The sequence below is a fragment of the Ictalurus punctatus genome, chromosome 19, assembly GCF_001660625.3.
Source record: "Ictalurus punctatus breed USDA103 chromosome 19, Coco_2.0, whole genome shotgun sequence".
In the NCBI taxonomy this organism is placed as follows: Eukaryota; Metazoa; Chordata; class Actinopteri; order Siluriformes; family Ictaluridae; genus Ictalurus; species Ictalurus punctatus.
Window position 1 is genome coordinate 8,622,053 of NC_030434.2, and position 19,262 is coordinate 8,641,314.

The 19,262-nt window shown below is 41.5% G+C and overlaps 1 protein-coding gene across 8 annotated transcripts in view; it reads right to left on the reverse strand.

Moving 5' to 3' along the window:
- Positions 1-2,663: 2,663 nt before the first annotated feature.
- LOC108279672 (synapsin-3) overlaps positions 2,664-19,262 on the reverse strand; it is a 124,757-nt gene continuing 108,158 nt past the window's right edge. For 7 of the 8 annotated variants that reach the window (XM_047162314.2, XM_047162317.2, XM_047162318.2 and 4 more), the window contains 5 exons: positions 9,291-9,422; positions 8,968-9,016; positions 8,846-8,866; positions 8,478-8,625; positions 2,664-7,324 (listed from right to left, as the gene is read on the reverse strand). In XM_047162314.2, the coding sequence (XP_047018270.1) occupies positions 7,201-7,324; positions 8,478-8,625; positions 8,846-8,866; positions 8,968-9,016; positions 9,291-9,422 (474 nt within the window). In that variant the 3' untranslated portion in view covers positions 2,664-7,200. The remainder of the gene's footprint in view (positions 7,325-8,477; positions 8,626-8,845; positions 8,867-8,967; positions 9,017-9,290; positions 9,423-19,262) is intronic. The other variant, XM_047162315.2, reaches the window with a different exon arrangement.

Below are 19,262 nucleotides of genomic sequence, written 5' to 3' on the forward strand. Positions count from 1 at the left end.
ACGAACAGTTTACGGCCGGTAGGCGATTAAGGTCACGGTTACAATAAGTTAGGACGTTAAAGAGACCGTTCTACTGACTGTGAAAAACACCAGAAGAAAGACGTCCAGGGTTCCTGCTCACCTGCGTGAACATGCCATAGACCTGCTGCAGGGAGGCATGAGGACTGCAGATGTGTCCAGAACGATAAACTACAATGTCTGTAATGTAAGACGCCTAAGACGGTGCTACAGGGAGACAGGAAGGACAGCTGATCGTCCTTACAGTGGAAGATTACACGTAACCACGTGACCCCCAGACGTGATCGAGAACTTCCCTTGCCTCGGTGGAAGAGTGGAGGAACATCTCACAGCAAGGACTGACCAATCTGGTGCACTGTAGTACTTACAGCAGATACCACCTGTTAATTTTAATATTGACCCCCACTCTGAGACTTGTTCAGTTTATGTCTCAGTTGTTGAATCTCTTTATGTTAATACAAATATTTACACGTTAAGAAATTTGCTGGAAATAAACGCAGTTGAATGTGAGAGGATGTTTCTTTTCTTTTTTAACATTTAATGTATTTATTTAGGATGCATTAGTGTTGTGCACCGTGTTGTGCATTGCCTGTTAATAAGAAGGGGAAAAAATCCACTCCAGATGGCACAAGCACCCTTGATTAAACAGCATTATTTTTTTGAACGCTTGCAGGAAGTCCTAGTACATCTGAATACTGTTATTCAGTTCCTCTGTAGTGCGGTATTGTGCTTATTAACTGTGCATATACTGCCCCCTGGTGTTACTCACACATAGTTTTGCAATTCCAAAGGCCAAACTTTTCAATTTCTTTCATCTAAATATACTGTTCATTTGAACTTAATCTCCTTTGCAATTTGATCGTATTTTAAAAATAACTTTTTTTCAGTTATTTCCATCTTCTATTGCACAGCTGGAAATGTAGACTCATCTCAAAGCGTTAATCTGTCAATTTTCCCCGGAACACTCCACACTCTCCTTATCACATACCAATTCTACTAGTTTCACTCTAATTAGCTAGTTTTCATATTATGTACGCGGAACAGATCAGAGTAATGAATGATGAAACTTCCATCTTCAGTAAGCGCTTTATCCTTGAGAGACACAGTGGATCCAGAGCCTATCCTGGGACCGCTGGTCATGAGGCAGAAATACACCAGGGACACCATGCACATACTCATTCACACCTAGGGGCAATTTATCAAATTCAATACACCCACTAGCTTGTTTTTGGGAGGTTTGAGGACACTCACATAGATATATGGACTCCACATAGACATTAACCCCCAAGGTCAGGATCGAACCAGTGACCCTAGAGTTGTGAGGTCGCTGAACATGAATCGAACCAATCATATATGTGTTCATTTATTCCATTCTTTTCTTTATCTTACAAGGTTTCATCTCTGACATTGGCAGCATTGTTGCTGTTAAACAATTATGGTCGAGTTTTTACCATAGAATTATCAAATGCACCACATGTGGTTAGCAAATATCTATATTACTGACACGAGGACATCAAATATTTACTTAAATGTTCTTAAATGCCCAAGTCAGTCACCTGACCTCAACCCAATCGAGCTTGCTTTTCACTTACTGAAGCCAAAACTGAAGGCAGAAAGACCCACAAGCAAGCGGCGACTGAAGGCGGCTCCAGTAAAGGCCTGGCGAAGCATCTCAAAGGAGGAAACTCCCCATTCGATGATGTCCATGGGTTCCAGATTTCAGGCAGTCATTGACTGCAAAGGATTTGCATCCAAGTATTAAAAATAATCCTAATATTTATAATTATGCGAGTTTGTCCGATTACTTTTGAACCCGTGAAAATGGAGGGACTCTAAGAAAATAGCTGTACTTCCTAAACGGTTAATGTAAGTATTTTTTTGTTTTGTTTTGAATTCAAGCCGAAAGTCCACACATCTCGACTGCTTCATTTCAGATCCGTCGTGGCGGTGTACAGAGGAAAAAAATCGAATAAAATCGTGTCACCGTCCAAATACTTATGGACCTGACAGCGATCACAGCTCAGATTACATAATAATCTATGGACTATACAAACGCACGCGTATAAACGTATTAGTCGGTCTTGTTTGCGCCTCAGACTGCCTTATTATGAAGTCTCTAACACAATCGGCTCGCTTCGAAGGTGCCACTTTTTTTTTTTTTGCTGCGGTGATCGACGACGTGCTTTTCTGATTGGTTGGAACGCTTGCTTGCTTATCCGCCCAGTGATTACATCTAAAACATTCTTACCATCCAAATAAAAGACTAGGATTAGCGTGACGTCGCATGGCTAATATCGTCGACCACCTTTGAAAAACGTACATCGTTTCAAGCAACATTTCTAATCATGCGTGGAAAAAAAAAAAAATATATATATATATATATATATATATATATATATATATATATATATATATATATATACATATACATATATATACATATACATATATATACACATACATATACATATATATACACATATACATATATACATATACATATATATACATATATATATATATACATATACATACATATACATATACATATATATACATATACATATATATATACATATATATATATATACACTATTTAAAGCCTAGTGTATTTACTGCACAAAGAAACCCAAAGGAATAACCACTTTTATTAAACACTTTAATAGCATTTCCATTAACCAAAATATAGAACCCAAACAGTACCAAAAAATGGCACGTGTGACATTAAAACACATGTAGAATGATACACACTATACACAAAGCATTCAGAAACACTGATCTACATGAGTAACGTTCACTACAGAGGCACCAGAGAGAGAGAAAGGAGTCCTAATCATGCCACATTTACTTTAGAGAAAAACACTACACTGCATAACTCACTGCAATATGACAACCATAGAGATGTGTTCGTATTCTTGTAATGCGTTTTTCTGCACGTGTGTCGTTCCTGCGTGTGTATATTGTCGTGTGTATATTTTAGGATGCCGGAAAACACTGTATGAGACAGCGATTGCTTGGCGATCAGCTGGTTTTGCTTCGTCGTTGTCAATTCCACGTCGCCGTAGTTGCTGTGTTGCGACCCACATCCGTCTGTCTGACTTGAAACAAAAGAAAAAAACCACTGACCTAACGTCCTCTAGGAGGGGAGGTGGAAAAGAAAACGGACCTACAGCTACTGTACGTACGCAGCGGGTTTCACACGTTCTCCGAGCGCTGGCTTCGACTGCATAATTTTTAACGGATGAGGCGTTTGCACTGCGAGAGATGCGAGCCGTGAGGTAGCCTATAGCGACTGCAAGTCAGGTGATCATCAACAGCTATGCCTCAGTTGTTTGTTTTGTTTTTTGTTGTTGTTGTTTTTTTTTTTTTTTTAAAGCTAATCACCTCATCGATTGATGCTCAGATATGTCAAACACTCGGGTAGAATACTGTAGAAATCAAGGCATGCTTCGTAAAGAACATCGTTCCGCTTAATATACAGGGGATCAAATAAAATGTCATATAAATATAAATAAATAAATAAATAAATACATACATACATACATACATAAATATATAACTTTGTAGTTTTGATACACCGGATAAAAATAACAAAGAAATAAATAATCATGAATTAACACGCATACAGAAATGCACTGGATGTTTTTATAGATTAGTTACACAGTTCAGGTAATTCCAAGGAAAAGAAAGAATACGATACATAAGACCACGCCGAAGTTCTAGTCAACAGATCATTCGATTGCTTGGACTAGCTCTGAATACAGGATTATTACTCCGCCAGCTGACTGGGAGACTGGCGTGTACAGACATATAATGCACATATGAACACGTCTTCTGTTATTATATCGGATAGATAAGAAATGAAACTTAGCGGTGTGCGGCTAAAATATAAACAGGTAACAAAGACCGGTTAAAATCACCAAAACATGAAACGGATCCTCTTTTCTATTTTATGGCTTTTCAGTGCACTACATAATGTGCGTGTAGATTCTAGAGGAAACCGATACGTCACACTGACATTAGGCATTCTCTCAAAAGAAAAAAAGAAAGAAAGAAAGAACGAAAACGAGTAAACCAGTTAGCATCACTGCAAAGCTTGAGGTTTTTTTTCCTTCCTCTCTTTTTTTTTTTATTTTAATTCATTTTTTTATTTTTTTTAACATGAACACAGAATTTGGTCCACAAGTCAAATAAACCCAGCTACTTATATTAACAGGCAACATAATATTTTCATGGTCACGAAATACTTGAAAATGAAACAAAACACTGAGAGAGACCAACATGACACCTTGGATATTCTGTAAGGATGATCTTTTTCGCTTAAAAAACCCCCAAAAGACTTAGGCCCCGATTTACTAAAGATATGTGTGTGTGTGTGTGTGTGTGTGTGTAAAACCCTGTGCAAACTTTATAACACCCATAAAAAAAACAGAAAAAACAGTGAAGGCTGATTTACTTATAGGGCTTTTGGAGAACTGTATCTTGTACATGAACAAAAATGTTCTCTGTATGTGCATCTTTTCCCCCCTTAATGAATATGCGATAGGATATTTCTGTTTAAAAGTCATTTAAGGTGTCGAAGTGTTTTATTTACTTACTTACGGAGACCTCCACTAATATTGGTACCCTTGGTAAATATGAGCAAAGAAGGCTGTGAAAAATTCTCTTTTATTGTTTAACCTTTTGATCTTTTCTTCAAAAAATTCACGAAAATACTCTGCTCTCATGGATATCAAACGATTGCAAACAAAACACTGGGGAAAAAAGAGTCTACTCTCGTCCATAAACAAACTCGAGCGTGTTCAGTTTTCCAGACACTACTGGAACTTCAAATGGGATCGGGGTCTACGGTCAGGTGAAACCGAAACAGAGCTTTTTGGTAATAAACACAGAGGAGGTTTTGGCGCACACAGAGAGGTAGCCGTATGGAAAAGTACCTCATGCCCACGGTTAAATATGGAGGAGGATCTTTAATGTTTTGGGGCTGTTTTTCTGCCAGAGGACCTGGACATTTTGTTAGGATACATGTCATCATGGACTCCATCAAATATCAACAGATATTAAATGAAAACCTGACTGCCTCTGACAGAAAGATTAAAATGGGGCGTGGTTGGATCTTCCAGCAGGACAATGATCCAAAACATCATCAACATCAACACAAAAATGGTTTACTGACCACAAAATCAAGATCCTGCCCTGACCATCCCAGTCCCCTGACCTGAACCCCATAGAACACCTGTGTGGTGAACTGAAGAGGAGAGTCCACCAGCGTGGACCTGGAAATGTGAAGGATCTGGAGAGATTCTGTATGGAGGAACGCTCTCAGATCCCTCGCCATGTATTCTCCAACCTCATCAGGCGTTATAGGAGAAGACTCAGAGCTGTTATCAAAGGGAGGCAGCACAAAGTATTGACTAAAAGGGTGCCAATAATTGTTGCACACCTTTATTTAACAAAGATTTTTTTGGCGGATAAACCAGTGTTCTGTTTGCAATTGTTTCATATCCATGAGAGCAGAATATTTCTGTGAATTTTTTTTTTAAACAAAACATCAAAAGTTTAAAAGATAAAGACAATTTCTACACAGCCTTCTTTGCTCATATTTACCAAGGGTGCCGATATTACTGCACAGTATTTACTATTGCGAGCGGTCGTGTAAACGTTCCGCGTTCCGAGTAGGAACCTGAATTTGGAGAGGCCTGTTCTCAGGCCTCCATGACACACCCTTTTATTTTGCATTTACACTGATTTTCTGATGCAACTCAAAGCCTTTAATTGAACTGCAGAAATACGCCTGTGTGGAGATGTTTGGTTTCACTCTGACTCATGGCGAGATTCTCTTAAAACACGTGAACACGTGTCACGGCTATCGAATCCAAACACCTCATATCCATATTGTTCTCTACCCCTATTCTACAGCTAATGTAATTCGCGTAATTATTCTTTATAAATCACACGTCCACTTTTCCCCCAACACACAGTATTTAGGATCTTAGTAAATCAAGGCCTCAGTATGTCAGTGATTTAATGGCTTTCAAATGGGACTCACAGGTTATTCTTCTTCTTATTATTATTATTATTATGATGATGACCTTTTCCTTAGTTTGTTGTGAAGATTCTTCCCTCAAAAGTCAATGTCAGAGATTCCCAGTAAGGAGATGAAATGCCCAATAAATAGAATACTATTTACAGTACTTACACTGTCAAGTACACTTCACGTATAAAGGGAAGATTCATTTGTAATGGAAGACTGATCCCGATATTTGGAAATAAACATGTGGAATATTGCCTGATGTAATACATACTGTGTCATGGGCTTGAAGGATTATATCACGGTAACTGCTCGCTAATTCAATCGCTAATTCAATCATAAAGCGCCGTTGATAGCATAAGACGGTAAATTTGAAACAGTTACGCTGTTAACGTTATGCTACACTGTTACAGATTTGAAAAAAAAAATGACTCTTGAAATATGCTACATTTATAAAACAGGACAGAAATACCGATTTTTCTTTTTTTGTTGTTGTTGTTGTTGCTAAGCAGTTTATTAGTTCGGATGAATTAGTTGTTAGTTAGATGAAGGTGATGCTGTGATATTGGGTTATACGAGTATCGGAGAAACTTTTCATACTGTTACACTACAAGTTACAACCACGTTGATGAGTCCACAGGAAGATACTGATTTTAGACCAAAGCAGTTTGTAAAGCAGAGTTCCACAATCCGGTGCAGTCTGGCGATCTCACCGATTAAACCCGCTTAAAGCCGAGAAATCGCTCGAACGTCATTCCGAACCTCCGCGACTGGAATCGGTGAACCCTGCTGCAAACGCTCAAGTCACTGAAGTAAACTGTAATAACAGATATTAGACATACAAGACGAGCTTTTGTGGTTATTTTCATGTTGGAAACTTTGTGGATCTTCTCAGTGTTATGGTTTAAAAAAAAAAATAAATAAAAAAAATAAATAAATAAAGGGAAGTCAAATCTTAAAATCTCAGAATCAGGGAAGAGGTCAAAGAATCAGGTTTGAAAAGAATGAGACGTGATCTCAGTCCTAGTGACATGGAGCTAACGCACCTCTTCCTCAGTTGTGAGGTTAGCCACTTCGCTTCGACTCTACTGACCTTCACAACAACCTTCATTCCAAAAGTGCAGATCTTGGTGTGTGTGTGAGCGAGCGTATTAGTCGGAGAACAGGCTGGCAAAGGACTGGCGGAGGCTGCGGATGGTCTCAGCTTTGGCCTCGTCGTCCACTGGGTTTCCTCTCAGTGTCTCCGTGAAGGTGTTTGTGAGAGATTGAGATTTGCTGAAAGATAACACGTGCAAATGGCGTTAGATGTCTGCGTTACTGAACGCAAATAAGAAGATGATAAGAACCCGCTTAGATATCCCAACTTAACACGTGTGAACTATTTATTTAAATGTTTTAGACATTTAAAGACGATTCTTTTTTTATGCATGCACGTCAATCCAGCTGTCAGTAATGCTGGAATAATGATAACGAGTCTTTATTGGTCACATATACATATGCATGGTGAAATTATTTTCTTCGCATACCCCAGCATGTCAGGAAGTTGGGGTCAGAGCGCAGGGTCTGCCATGATGCAGCGCCCCCTGGAGCAGAGAGGGTTAGGGGCCTTGCTCAAGGGTCCAAAAGTGGCAGCTCGGCAGTGCTGGGGCTTGAACCCCCGACCTTCTGATCAGTAACCCAGAGCCTTAACCGCCAAGCCACCAACAATATTAACAATAAAACCACTGACTTTGATTATCTCATTACAATGGCACCTATCAAGGGGTGGGATATTTTAGGCAGCAAGTGAACAGTCAGATCTCGAAGTTGACGTGGTGGAAGCAGGAAAAATGGGCAAGCGTAAGGATCTGAGCGACTTTGACAAGGGCCAAATTGTGATGGCTAGACGACTGGGTCAGAGCATCTTCAAAACTGCAGGCACCAGGATGCATTATGGGAAGAAGGTAAGCTGGCAGAGGCAGTGTGATGTTCTGGGCAATGTTCTGCTGGGAAACCTTGGGTTCCGACATTCATGTGGATGTTCCTTTGACACGTATCACCTACCTAAACATTGTTGCAGACCAGGTACACCCCTTCATGGTAACGGTATTCCCTAATGTCATTGGCCTCTTTCAGCAGGATAATGCGCCCTGCCACACTGCAAAAACTGCTCAGGAATCATTTGAGGAATATGACAAAGAGTCCAAGGTGTTTTCCTGGCCTCCAAATTCCCCAGATCTCATTCCCGGATCCCCACCTCACAGCGTACAGGACTTTCCATGCCTCAACGGGTCAGAGCTGCTTTTGTGGGGATCTACACGATATTAGGCAGGTGGTTTTAATGTTATGGCTGATCTATATATAAATATAGCATGTTCTGTATAAAACGGTGGACGTTGGTGGATAAAGTAACAAACACAGTGAGAGTGGATGAAGTAACAGAGCTTACTTGAGCTGTGGTGCTTGTTTCTGAGAGGAGGATGCTGGGATTGGGCCAGGCTGGAAGGCTTGACTGGGAGAGGTGTTCGCAGAGCGAGCTCGCTGTGGAGATCCCTGTGCAGACTGAGACGGTGAGGCAGAACCTGAGCGAGGACCTCCTACACACGCACGGATAGACAGAGCAGTGTATACTGTTCATCCTCGTAATAATTTACATGTAGCTATAATATATTCGGTATTCCGAAAGCTCTGGGAAAATTACTGCTAAGTAGTTCACATGAGTGAATCTACAGAAGTTCTGCAATGATCTCTAGACCGAGCAGAATTAAATTCTGGTATTCCAGTGAGCTGTCTAGAGGAAAGAATGAATTAGCTAACCTTGTCTTGTTGTGTCGGTGGCTAGAAGAAATAAAATGCTTTAATAAAATGCTTTAACAAAATGTCAATACCACCAGATTTCCAGGTAACGCTTTGCGATTTTTATTTTCTTAGTAACTCACCTTGAGCTCGTCTCGGCTGAGTCGTCTGTGGACCAGGCTGTGTCTGTCCCTGAGACAAAGTGACGCATTAGCATGTCGAACGTATCGATTTGGTCTATTTTTTGTTTTCAGATACGCAGGTTCCTGTCTTGTAGACGCTGTCAGAAGTCATTTGAGTGGCTGACAAACGGATGAACGCCACTGTGATATCCGAGTGATCGAATATCTTTAAAATTACAAGCTCGGGATGTATTTCAAGATCGGTCACACTGAAATTTATTAGTAACGTGTATAATGTTTAAGCTATGGATAGAGTGAGTCAGTAGTGGTGTTTGTTTGGGCACCTTGGCATTGGAGGACTGAGGAGAGGTGATCCCGAGCAGAGCAAAGGCCATCTTGTTGAGGACCAGATCAGCAATGAGCTGCTTGTCCTCCTCCACATGCTCGCCGATCAGAGGCATGGAGCTATCCATCACCTGAAACAAACCAGATCAGACCGGATCTTTTTACGGAGTCTTTAAAACCAGACCAGACACTGCAGTACCCCTGTTTGACCACTTGGAGACAGTGTTATAACATTTCAAAAAAATGTTCTCTAATGAAAACTGCTCCTGCTTTGGAATTATCAGCACCGTTCATGAAAATAGACCAAAAATATATACAAATGAATAACATGCAATTAGTGATATTTTAAGCTCAGATATCCATGGAAGTATATATATATATATTTGTTTAAATATTATAATTAGTGCAATTTTTCCATGTAGGGTTCACCTACAGTACAAAGCCTCCTCTGAAGAGAATAACAGTACCGAGTCTCTCCCTGTAATGTCTAACACGGTTGGAAAGACGGCAAACCTTTTAAGCTCCTTTATATTCTTAGGTTTTGTATATTTGTACAGTTCTTCTCTTCATTTCAGACCACAGGTTTTCAATAGGGCTCAAATCCAGACTTACCCATTGGAAGAAAAATAAAAACCCACATTGATTTGGTCTCTCGTAGCCATTTCTGTATTGATTTAGATGTATATCTGGAGTTATTATTATCATCTCGTTGAAAGTCCTAACCACCAGGGAAGTGAAATATTTCACAGTGGGGTTTTAGGGTTGTTGGTGGTAAGAGGGTTTAAATGATCTGTACTTTTAACCATCTTTGTTATGGATTTGATTGTTTGATCAAAGGGAACACCTTAAAAAAGCGTATATTTGCACGGTGGAATCTCACAGCTCCAGGGTCTCGGATTCAATCCTGAGTTCAGGTTACTGTGTGTACTGAGTTTCTGTGCCCTGTGTTTATGTGGGTTCTCCGGTTTTCTCCCACTTCCAAAATACATGGAGGTAGTTTGATCAGCTTCTCTAACTTTCCCTAGGTGTAAATATGTGTGTGTGTGTGTGGTGCCCTGTGATAAACTGGTGTCCTATCCAGGATGTACTTGCTCCCAGTGTTCCAGTGTCTCCATCGCCACCCTGACCAGGATAAATGAGTTACTGAACATGAATGGATGAATGTTTTTGAAGTAAAGTGCTATATTAATATTTAGATAATGATTGTGAGAATGATTTTGTGTTAGAGTAGAAAGTCCCACTTGTTTGACTCTATATAAGTAATGCATATTTTATACAGTATTTTTTTGCTCATTCGCTTGAAGGACACCGAGCTGATTGGAACCAAACACTGCAAAAACATCCTATATATATATATATATTACAGATTCAAAGATGACATAAATTTAGATTTTTTTTTTCTATTGCTAACAGATTACATTGACCATAGTTTGAAATAAATACATTACAGGATTCCGGAGGAGAAAAACTTCACTTCAAGTGAGAAATAAGCCGGGAGTGTGTGAAATTAAAAGTCATAGAGTTTCTGAAATACAGACTCAGTGTCATAAACCATTTTCGAACCATTTCAAGAGCTGCAGAGATGAAAAGAAATGAAAAGGTGGGTGAAAAATATGAAAGAAGCAGTAGCAGTGTTGTTAATGCTGAGGGCTTTAGCTGGGATTGCTGTGGCCTAATAAAAGAAAACCGAGGAAGAAGACTTGGATCAGGTCTGGGTGTTTTGCGGCAGAGTGTGACGGGTACACGGCGGTGTTATGGTCGGAAAGTTTTAAATCCCATGGGCTCAAAGAAAAGAGACTGGCTGTAAAGTTTGTCCCACCACAGTGACTCATACGTGTGCCTGGAGCTGGATTTCAAACTGGGAAAGAGGTGTGCCACTTCACATAGGCAGCAAAACAGAGGAGTAGAAGGTTGAGAAGACAGAGACACGGGCTGAGAGGAACACTGGAAGTGGAAGACTCGTGTCTTGGCCACTTGCTTACATGTGAGCAGTTCTTTGGTGTAAACAAAGTTTGGGACAGGGGAAGAGCCAAAAGCTGCTGAGAGCAAGAAAGAGAGGAAGAGGTGGAGTGAGGAAAGGCTGGAGCAGAGAGGCCCTCCTAAAATATTGCTTCTTTATCTCTTGGGATTCCTACAACACATATGCGCTTTTCTAAATTCTCTTTCCACAGTGCGCCTCTTTTTTTTTTTTTTTTGCATCTGGACTTTTCGAGCAGTTTACAGTCGAGGTCATACGTTCACATACGCCTTGTAGGATGTGCAAAATGTTAAGAATTATTTTAAAAATGTGTTCAGAAGTTTACGCGCGCTTGATTATTAATCCCGTGTGTCGTTACCTGGACGACCAACGACTGTGTTTATGTTTTGTGAGAGTCGTTCACGAGTCCCTTGTTCGCCCTGAGCAGTTAAACTGCCCACTTTTCTTCAGAAAAATCCTCCAGGTCCGGCACATTCTTTACTTTTCCAGCATCTTCTGCATATTTAAGCCCTTTCCAACAGCGGCTATATGATGTTGAGATCCGTCTTTTCACGCCGAGGACGACCGAGGGACTCGCACACGACTGTTACAAAAGCTGCAAACGTTCACTGATGCTCAACAAGGCAACACGATACATTAAGAGCCAGGGGGGTGTAAACTTTTGAACAGGACGATCGGCGTAAATGATTATTATTTTGTCTTCTGGCAAACATGTAAATATGTTATGTAGCTTCTGAAAGGCCAGTACTGAATGAAAAAAAAAAAAAAAGTAAGATCTTTAAATAAAATAATTTACGCCGATCATCGTGTTCAAAAGTTTAAACCCCCCCCCTCCCCCTCCACCAACTGTAGTTTTTGTTCCTTCTTAACTTCCAAGCACAAAATCATTTAATGTTATCACAGTGCTGTGTTTGAAAAGGCAGGATTTAAAGAACTCTAGCATGTCTCCGAATTTCATCCCCAGTGGTTTACTGCTTTAAGCTGTCATCACCGCTGTTGGAACGAAACGCAAAACAAACGGACAGAAGAATCATTCATTTTCACAGCAACGACTGCACGGCTTTTTGGGTATTAAACGAAATTAAGGAATTTTACAAAGTGGTTAAAGCACAGGGGCCTTCCTGAAACAGGCAGGAACAGTAGGGAGGTTCTGCCTGTTACTCATAACCACAGCCACTGAGAAGCCACTGCCTGGGCACAGACTTCAAACACCAACCGTTTCCATCCCCGCTGTCCCGGCACGCCTCCCTGTAATTTACTGGCTCAGAGTGATTCAGCAGACGATGAGGTTAGATCATCCTGCTGGATGCTGGACGTGAGGTGGTCGAGGCTGTTTTCATCAGTGCTGTAATGTTTTCTCTGTTGCCTACTAACGTTTAAACACACACGGGCCTACACGTCACAGCCAAGCCATGAATGTAAAGAATAAAGGCAATTTTCCTTGTTAATGTCTATGTTGCATCATCAGAGAGCGGTTTCATAAATCTTCACCTACTTCCACTAAAATATTTACCTAGTCTGGACATTTATTTTGAGATTTGTTAAGTTTGTATCCATTAATGTTTTAATATATTTAAAAAAAAATAAATAAAAAATGTAATTATGTAAGCATCCATCTTCAGGAAGGCATTATCCTGGTCTGTGGATCCATAACCTTTCCCAGGAACACTATGCATGATTGGGCGTGAACACACCCCAGATTAAGCGCCAGGCCATTATAATGCACGCCTAGGGACAATCCAACTTCCAGCATTTGGGAAGTGGGAAGAAACCAGAGAAGCCCAAGGAAAGATAGGGATACATATGCTTGCAGTAAAATACTACACATTCCTATAATATGGCTTCATCTAGTTCACTGCCTCCCACTGAGGAACAGTTTAGAGCTGGAATGTGCTGCGTCATCAGCTCCCTGGAGCGCGAGGCTTTCTGTCACGTCCAGGCTCACAAAAAAAAACAACAAAAAAAACAATCAAGCTCTGACTGAACTGAAAGGAATTCCAACTTTTCTGGGTGTAAAATGATGTCTAATTAAGGACATTGTTTTGAGTGACATACATTGTCAATCTAGACTTAGTTGAGCCGGCTATAATAATTAGGAAAATAACACCGTGCACAAAGACTGTTCGATCAATGCAGGCAGTGACTGACAGTCCTTCGTTATTATTATTACATCGCATTATAAATGACAGTTGTAATGAAGAAAGTGTATGATTTTTGAATTCTAAATGTAAATACATGCTTATTATTATTATTATTATTATTATTATTTTACTCCGCAGACGAAAGATTCTTTCTTTAAACGTATGAACTCCTGCATTTAATATTTGGTTACTCATACTAGGGCATCTTACTCAGTAACAGCTCTGAATTATTCAATAACTCGAGTGAAAGGAATAAGAGAGGCACGCAAGCAGTGAGAGCGAGAAACATTTAAGCCCCGGAGTGGAACCGCTGATGTGTCCGGAGTGTTAATGGGGTTAACATATAACCGGAACTTCAGGACAACGGAACGTATGACAAAGCAGGAAAATAGCAAAAGATGGATTCAATTTGAAACTGCGCGGTTGTGAATCTGTAGAGTGAAATGTGGTATAGATATGTCCGATATATAAAAAAGTACATAATGTATATGTAAAGGAGTTGTATTATAAGCCTATAAAAAGACTATAATACTATATACAAAAAATGGATCAACGTTTGTTGTGAGCACAGTTTGGCTTTGTGTATGTTCATCGTTCTGCAGTTTTATAAGGAGATTTTATGATAGGTTGAAAAGTATGAAAATAATTCACATTTTATTTCTTCAATAAGTTTTCATGCTTAACAGTTTGTATGCGGCACTGGGTGTGAGGCAGGAACGCACCCTCCGGTTGTGCTTCCAGTTCATCGCAGTGCTCCATGCACACACTCATTCACACTTAGGGGCAATTTAGCGTAGCCATTCCAAGTACCAGTATGCTTTTGGGAGGTGAGAGGAAACATGGATGGACATTCCACACAGACAGTAACACTGTGTCGCACATCTACATTACATTTACTTTTATTCATTTAGCAGGCGCTCTTTATCCAAAGCGACTTACAAATGAGGAAATACAGGACAAATTATTCTGCAGATTCTGTAAACTTATAAAACTTATTCTGTAAACTTCTGTAAACTTATTGGTCACGTACATTACATTATGTATGTAATGTGTAAGTGAAATTGTTTTCTTCGCATACCCCGGCATGTTAGGAAGTTAGGGTCAGAGCACAGGGTCTGCCATGATGCAGAACCCCTGGAGCAGAGAGGGTTAGGGGCCTTGCTCAAGGGCCCAACAGTGGCAGCTCAGCAGTGCTGGGGCTCGAACCTCCGCCCTTCCGATCAGTAACCCAGAGCCTTAACCACCACTGAGTGTCCCACCGTGTGTCCCACCGAGTGTCTCACCGAGTGTCCTACTGTGTGTCCCACTGAGTTTCCTACTGTGTGTCCTACTGAGTGTCCCACTGAGTATCCCACTGAGTTTCCTACTGTGTGTCCTACTGTGTGTCCCACTGAGTATCCCACTGAGTTTCCTACTGTGTGTCCTACTGTGTGTCCTACTGTGTGTCCCACTGAGTTTCCTACTGTGTGTCCCACTGAGTATCCCACTGAGTTTCCTACTGTGTGTCCTACTGTGTGTCCTACTGTGTGTCCCACTGAGTTTCCTACTGTGTGTCCCACTGAGTATCCCACTGAGTTTCCTACTGTGTGTCCTACTGTGTGTCCTACTGTGTGTCCCACTGAGGTTCCTACTGTGTGTCCTACTGAGTATCCCACTGAGTTTCCTACTGTGTGTCCTACTGTGTGTCCTACTGTGTGTCCCACTGAGGTTCCTACTGTGTGTCCTACTGAGTGTCCCACTGAGTTTCCTACTGTGTGTCCTACTGTGTGTCCTACTGTGTGTCCCACTGAGTATCCCACTGTGTCCTACTGTGTGTCCCACTGAGTATCCCACTGTGTCCTACTGTGTGTCCCACTGAGTATCCCACTGTGTCCTACTGAGTGTCTCACTGTGTGTCCCACTGAGTGTCCCACTGAGTGTCCCACTGAGTTTCCTACTGTGTGTCCTACTGAGTGTCCCACTGAGTGTCCCACTGAGTGTCCCACTGAGTTTCCTACTGTGTGTCCTACTGAGTGTCCCACTGAGTGTCCCACTGTGTGTCCCACTGAGTGTCCCACTGAGTTTCCTACTGTGTGTCCCACTGTGTGTCCTACTGTGTGTCCCACTGAGTGTCCCACTGAGTTTCCTACTGTGTGTCCCACTGAGTGTCCCACTGAGTGTCCCACTGAGTGTCCTACTGTGTGTCCTACTGAGTGTCCCACTGACTGTCCCACTGAGTTTCCTACTGTGTGTCCCACTGAGTGTCCTACTGAGTGTCCCACTGACTGTCCCACTGAGTGTCCCACTGAGTGTCCCACTGAGTTTCCTACTGTGTGTCCCACTGAGTGTCCCACTGAGTGTCCCACTGACTGTCCCACTGAGTGTCCCACTGACTGTCCCACTGAGTTTCCTACTGTTTGTCCTACTGTGTGTCCCACTGAGTGTCCCACTGACTGTCCCACTGAGTTTCCTACTGTGTGTCCTACTGTGTGTCCCACTGAGTGTCCTACTGAGTGTCCAACTGAGTGTCCCACTGAGTGTCCTACTGTGTGTCCTACTGTGTGTCCTACTGAGTGTCCCACTGAGTTTCCTACTGTGTGTCCTACTGTGTGTCCCACTGAGTGTCCTACTGAGTGTCCAACTGAGTGTCCCACTGAGTGTCCTACTGTGTGTCCTACTGTGTGTCCTACTGAGTGTCCCACTGAGTTTCCTACTGTGTGTCCTACTGTGTGTCCCACTGAGTGTCCTACTGAGTGTCCAACTGAGTGTCCCACTGAGTGTCCCACAGTGTGTCCTACTGAGTGTCCTACTGAGTATCCCACTGAGTGTCCTACTGAGTGTCCTACTGAGTGTCCAACTGAGTGTCCTACTGAGTGTCCTACTGAGTGTCAGTCATCTACATCACATTTACTTTTATTCATTTAGATGCTGGGAAAGTAGGCACAGAAAAATAAAGTAGGTAAATAAATAAATAAATAAATAAATATACATACATACACACACACACACAGTTTGTATAGAGAAATTATTAATTTCATGTATCCACTTCCCACAGACCCTGCACTGGGTCTCCTGAGAATAGATAAGGCCTTTGTGCTCTACGGAAAGCATCATTCGTCACTAAAGGAAAGAGAAAACCAGAACTGACCAAAGTGAGATATCTGCTGTCATTACATCACCTCAGAGTCAAGGCAGACAGAGATTCCTATTTGTGCTGGACCATCATCAATGGGAATGCGTCTACACGACTCATCTGGTCCTTGTGAGGTCATTACGACAACAGAAAATATACCGAGCAATATCTGCTCATTTGCACAGATGTGTCCTACGATGAGCGCAACACGAGCCGCTGGGTTATAAATAACCTTGACGAGTGGCTTTAGAATGCCGGGATACTCAGAAGCGGTGCTGGAGTGTTTTTCTTACACACAGGGCCTGAGTGACTTCAGCCATCTGCCCTTCAGATTATCAGTGGGCCAGAGACGAGTTCACACTTTATGCTCTATCAGGTTTTCTTCTGTAGACCTTGTCATTGAATGGCATTATCAACCACAAACAATTTCCCAATGCCATAAGGATTATTAGAGGCTAGGTCAAGGTTTAAGACTGTGTGTGTGTGTGTGTGTGTGTGTGTGTGAGAGCGAGAGAGAGACAGACAGAGAAAGAGACTGAGAGACTGGTGAAGAACATCTGTTTAGCACAACTTTAACGTTCGTGAGAACAGGATCTTGTCTCTTGGATGTTCCACGATATTAAATTTAACGGTAAACTGTAAATATGTCACAAATTTCATTCATTCATTAATAAACGAAACAATGTAACAGTCAAACTGCTTTGGAATAAGTGGAGTAACACACACCCAGACCATGCTGTTATACAAAAATAATGCATTTTGGAGCAGTTGCGCAACAACAGCATGGTCTGTCGAGAGTTTTTCCATACTTAGCAATTTAGAACATGTATTGATTCTGATCCTTGGCACATCCAGCGGTTTAGCGTCCTAATTCGGCACAGTTTAACTACACTATAATATACCTGCACCAAAGAAATTCACCACTAACCTAGACATCGACTTCCAGCATTGTAAAACCAACCTGATTCTGGCCTTCAGAATAAATAAAAGGTCTCCTTTTCAGTTCAGTTCACGTTTACTTATTATTTTATTTCCGTAATTGATTTTTCTCGACCTCTAATTCTCTCCAAACTTAGCAGTGGCACCAAACACTAACGCTCCAATCTGATCACGCTGTGCTACACACATCTCACAGCCCCCTAAATCTCCCAGAACACTGTTAATTAATATGTGGCGTACTTGATCACCTTAATCGATACGCCAAAACCGAGGACGTTTATCTTTATTTTAAGACCTGTTCATTTAATATCGGCAATAAGAAATTAGGGAAGGCGGGTAGCATTGCCACCTCACAGCTTCAGGATCCCCTGTTTGAGACTAATCCTGGGCTGCTGTCTGTGCTGAACTTCACATGTTCCTCCCATGTCCATGTAGGTTTCCTCAGGGTTCTCTGGTTTCCTCCAATCAATAATCCCCCCCCCGCAACAAAAAACAAAAACAACAACAACATGCCAGTAGATGGACTGGTGACTCTAAAAATGACCCCTAGGTGTGAATGAATGTGTGAATGTAGTGTCCTGTGATGGACTGAAGATCCATCCATGATGAGTTCATACCTCGCTCTCGAGATCTACTGTGACCCTGCCCAGGATGAAGCAGTTATTTCTTAAGATGAATGTATGAATAAGTAGGAAATGAACTTACCGTTAAGTCTCATTTTATAATCTGAGATAACATACACGTGTCAGCGAACAATATTTACTAGTCGTGCATTTGTGCTCACATTCTGGATCTTTCTATTCACATTAGGATTGCCTCATCCGATCCATTATCTAGCTGTGAACTATGGAAAGGTGAGACATATTATTAGAACATGAACGACTAAAGAGAAAATCTTCAGGAAAACCTATTCTCCGTCATTGCAGCCCTTTCCGACCGGATCGGCCACGTTTTCTCTTCCCCTCGCCTTCTACTTTACAACATCTCCACCGACTTTTATCAGGTTTTAAAGTTTCACACGGTGAATGTACTTGATTAAATACGTCTAACATCGAGTGAAGCATTTCCAGATGATCCCTAAGCTCTCGGAAGATCTGAACACACCTTTTCACAGCCTTTCCGTTCTCAATATCTTCATCTCTATCACGCTACTGGCGCGTTCGACTTCTGGCTCCGCTGAACATCGTGTAACTAATCTGAACATCTATTTCGCTTTTTCATTATCAAGTTGCTGCGGCCCACTACGCTATCTACACTACACTAGCTATCGTTTCCTCTATCATCTCTCCAGTCTAAACAGAGCTTTGTGTAGGAAGTCTGAAATGACGGGCTGGATCTAAGCTCGTGCACTGCTGAATACTGACTTAAAGCCACAGCTAACAAATTACTACATGGCGAGAGACGCAATTCAATTACACCGTAACACGAATGCCCAAATTCTCTATGACTCAAGAAGGGGGGGTGGGGGTTGAGGGAATCGTGACATCAAAGTGGATAGACTTTTTTTTTTTTCGCTCTTGAAGTACAATAGATTCTACAGGCAAAGTTCCACCGGTCAGTAGACTGGAGTTTCACTTTACTGCTTTTGTTTGCTGAGCTGCTTTGTACTACTTTGAAATAATTCGGAGTCTGAATCAGACTTGACCCACCCAACTAATAGCACATCAGGGAGCCTAGTGCATCCGAGACAAACTCTTTAAACTCGGTCTCAGTGCCACTTTGCTTGCTTGTTTTGGCTAAACCAAGGAGATAAATGTCAACATGCTTAAATACAGACAAAACAAGCCTAAAGTACTACAGA